General features: G+C 63.3%; 1 protein-coding gene across 1 annotated transcript; it reads right to left on the reverse strand.

Annotated features, from left to right (window-relative positions):
- Positions 1–1432: 1432 nt before the first annotated feature.
- MNEG_4362 (hypothetical protein) lies at positions 1433–3477 on the reverse strand (the record flags this gene model as incomplete). Its single annotated transcript, XM_014047166.1, has 6 exons — positions 1433–1591; positions 1750–1890; positions 2191–2267; positions 2557–2647; positions 2779–3126; positions 3382–3477. The coding sequence occupies 6 exons, from the start codon at positions 3475–3477 to the stop codon at positions 1433–1435; spliced, it is 912 nt and encodes a 303-aa protein (XP_013902620.1).
- Positions 3478–4145: the final 668 nt, after the last annotated feature.

A 4145-nucleotide genomic window follows, 5' to 3' on the forward strand; every position in this document is an offset into this window, starting at 1 on the left:
CCGCCAGCCCCTGCCCGCTGCCGTCGAGCCCTGGGGGACGGCAGGGGCGCAGGTTGTTGCAGGGGGGGGGCATGAAACATGATGGGTGGCGAGGGTTGGGGGAGGGGGCGGGAAAGGGGTTGCGTGCTCTGGGGACGGGGCGTGGTGCGGCGTGGGCCATGGATGGGATTGCTCCTGAGGGATGAGTTGCGTGTCGTTGGAACGGAGCCCTCTGATTGGCGGAGCGGACAGAAGCCCGTCCTGGGTCAGGCTGCTCTGAGCGCCCAGGCGCATGGCGGCAGGAGGTTCGCAGGGCGGGGCGCGGGCCAAGGGGGGGATGGCGGAGGGGGAGGGTGCGTGCTCACCAGCCTGCGGGTTTGCCAGCAGCTCGGCGCAGCCTCCGACGTTTGTGCAGACGACGCACTTGCCGGTGAGGCCGGCCTCTATGACCGACACTGGCAGTCCCTCGCTGATTGAGGTCTGGATGTAGACCCAGGTCTTGGCCAGAACCTGCGTGTGTGTGTGTGTGTGTGTGTGTATATGTGTATGTGTGTGTGAGTGTGTGTGTGTATACGTATATGTGTGTGTGTATGTATGTGTGTGTGTTTGTGTATGTGTGAGGGAGAGAGATGAAGTAGTCGCGATCAGAGTACCGAGCCGCATCCACTTGGACAAACAACCACTTGTTAAGTTGCAACGAACTTGCATGATCATTGCAACCATGGCGGCCCCCGCAAGGCCCGCAGCGCCGGCTCCAAGCCGGCGCCCGCCCAGCGATCGACGTCTTTGTGCGCCAGGGCACCAAGCGCTTCACGAGAGACGCCTGGCGGCAGCCGGCCCGCCGCGCGGCCCCTGCGCCGCCGGCCGCACCTTCTGGGGGTTGCCGAGGCCGTGCAGTGTGACGTTGTCCTGCAGCCCCAGCTGCTTGATCAGACGCCTGCAGCCCGTCACGTACTGCAAGACACATGGCGGGGTGGTCGATTCAGGGGTTAACGTTTGATTTTTGGTTGAGGCTCCGAGGGTCTTGCGGCGAGGGAGTCTGGGGGAGGTATGGGGCTGGGCGGTTGCCGCAACACAGGGGAGGGCGGTGCGTTGCGCCTGCGGGCGCTACGGCCAGGCGCGTGCCTGAGTCCCCTACATCGCCAGAGAGCGCGTTGGGCAGGCTGCATTGCATGTTGTTGACCCGCAGATTGTCAATAGATAAGTGATCAAACAGGCGTGATGAGCTGGCGCGCACCTCCGCATCAAACTCCAAGGACCCGAACACCTCCAGCCGCTGCGGCAGAGGAGTGTTTTTTACGAACGTGCGGCAGGGCAGGGGTGGCGGGGGCGTCAAGGGGCATGTGCTGTTTGAGCAAGAGGGCCGCCCGGGTTCGCGGGGGCGCCGTGACGAACACGGCAGCTCGCAGCAGCGCCAGAGAGCGAAGGGCGCCAGTGGCGTCGCGGTGGTGTGTCACTGGGGCGGCTGCTGCGGCGTGATGTTCTTGCTCACGTAATTGGCCACCCCGTAGTCGTGGACGATGACGGCGGCCGCCCTGATGGCCGTCATGATGTCCTTCAGCGCGTACACGTGACTCAGCATCGACGCGGTGGGCACCGGGGCCTCGTCATCCTGGGGAGCGATTATCGTTGCGCCGATTACTCATATGGCGGGTCGTGGCTTAGGGTAGTGTAATCAGTGACCGCAAACACGACCTGCCTGGCTTTTGGGGCACTAAGTACTCCTGATTCAACCAAGCCGGCAAAGACATGTCTTGCCGCGGCCCCCACCTGCAGGCAGGGGTAGTGGTCGATCTCCAGTGCGTTGAGCAGCGGCATGAGCCGCGCCTCGCGCGCGCCCAGCCAGAGCTCCCAGGCGGTGTTGAACGACGCGTTGCAGGGCACCACCATGTCCGCCATGGACAGCAGGGTCTGAGGTGAGGGCGTGGGCATGGATTGGGGCGTTCAAATTGGAAGAAATAGGTATACACTCGGGTGTTAGGAGGCGCTTGCGGGGTTGCGCCGCGATTGGTGTGATGTTGAATCAGTCGGATGTACCGTGCATATCTAATGCACACGACAGCTCTGGCTGCAATCCGCCGCCCTGACCAGCGCTGGGGACGTTTATTGAGTCGCCAGCAGCCCCAGAACAACAAGCGCCCCCCTCTTCTGACATACTCTCCCACCACCACACCCCCCCACCCGCAAAAAAACAGAGGGGAGCCTCCTCACCTGCCCCACTGCGCGGTGGAAGCGCAGCACCTGCTCGTTCACAAAGGTGGGCAGCAGGTCGCGCTTGAAGCAGTCCACTGCGGGGGGGCCCCAGGGCGAGGGGGGGGGGGCGCAGTGGAGGGGGCAGGCGGTGGGTCGCAATGGTAGGGTGCATGGGAAATGGAAAACTGATCAAAGCAGAAACCTTATTGTTTCATTCCACCCAAGACTGTGGTCCACGCACTGCTGCCCTCGGATCAAAGAATGGCACCTCCCTCCACCTGCAAGAAGAGCATGAAGTGAGCAAGCCCCACCCGCATCCCCGATGCACCACACACACACACATGTACACACATACCCATACGCCCTCTCGTCACCCTGACTCACGGTATATAAGCCTCTCCCGCAGCAGTACCCCGTGCTCCCAGACCTGCAGGCTCTGGCCCGACACCAGCTGAGACACCAGCCCAGTCAGCGCCTGTGAGTGAGCAAGCGTCGTTTTCATAGTCAGCCGAATAATCGTTTGGTCATTTGGCTGGTTGTTGTCTGGTGCAAGGTAACGCGGGATCAGGAGTACAACAATTGTGCCCGAGCCGTTCACCAGCCTACCTGCGGCCCATGGTGCGACGCCTGCACCACCGGCGCGCCCGCGGGCAGGCCGACGCACAGAAATTTCAGGTAGTGCATGAAGAGGTCAAAAAGGGCTGTGAGGTCCTCCAGGGGCGGCGGTGCAACCGCCCCAGGGTTGACCGCGCAGTCAAACGCAAGACCTGCATCATCCGCCGCCGCCGCTGCTGCCGCCGCGGGCCCGCCGACAGTGTTGTTGCCGGCGGGGCCCGGGGCGCTAGAGGGCGGCTGGGGGGAGGCTTGAGAGGAGAGCGGGGCGGCGGCGGCGGCTGCGGCGGGCAGCGTGGCGGCGGCGGCTGCCGCGAACTCCTCTGTGAAGACGGCGCTGACCTGTCGAGCGGGGCGGCGCGTGGGGTTGGGGGCAGGCGGCAGCGGTCAGATGCGATGGGTGCGGACAGCGCAGGTGAGCAGCCGTGTTGACGGGGAGCTTGCCTAGTCCAGGGCCAACCGCAGTGCAGATGACGGCGTGTCCTCATTCCTGCCAAGACCCCGATCGACCAGCTGTGGCACTCTGCGAGGCGTGCAGTCGCCAAAGCAGTGCGAAATGGAAGGGGTTTGACAAGGTCAAAGCGTGATGTCACCCACCTGGGGGTCCGCCCATGTCAGGTCCCAGTCGTGCGTCTGGAAGTAGGCGTGCAGCCGCACAAACGCCCCCGCCAGTGCGCGCGCATCCGCGCCCATGCCGAAGCACGTCGCCTGGCATTGGTGTGGTTGGAGGTGAGGTTGCAGAAAGAGTGTCAGGGTGTGTGTGAGGACAATGGTGTCATGAGGTCATGAGAGCGGGCCGTTTTCTGTTGCGTCCAAGCCACTCTGGATAATCTCTCTTTGGTAGCGCACGCGTGTGTGCGCGCGTGTGTGTGTGCGCTTGGTGGGGGGAGTCAGGGCAGAGTGATTGCTGAGGTGCATGGGAAGGCGCTGCAACAACCAATCGGCCAAGTAGAAGATATGTCCCACGCCCAAACAAACCAGGAAAAAAACCCACCCCACCCCACCCCGCCCCGCGTCGCCCCAGCCGCTCGCAGTCAGCAGCGCCCACCTTGCGCAGTGACACCAGCAGGCAGCGCCACGCCGGGAGGAACCGGCCCCGCACCGCCGCGGGCGTGGTGACGTATGCGCGGCGGGTAAGCTGGGTGTATGGGACGCGCGTGAAGGTGGACTGGTTGGGGCTGTCGTTCTGGGTGTCCCACTGGATGGTCAACGCCACCTGGTGTTGGTTTGACCAGGTTAGCAAGCAAGAGAGTGTGTGCATGTGTGCGTGTGTGTGTGTGTGTTTGCGTGTGTGTGTATGTGTGTATGTGTGTGTGTGTGTGTGTGTGTGTGTGTGTGTGTGTATGTGTGTGTGCGTGTGT

The sequence above is a fragment of the Monoraphidium neglectum genome, assembly GCF_000611645.1.
Source record: "Monoraphidium neglectum strain SAG 48.87 unplaced genomic scaffold scaffold00601, whole genome shotgun sequence".
Lineage (NCBI taxonomy): Eukaryota > Viridiplantae > Chlorophyta > Chlorophyceae > Sphaeropleales > Selenastraceae > Monoraphidium > Monoraphidium neglectum.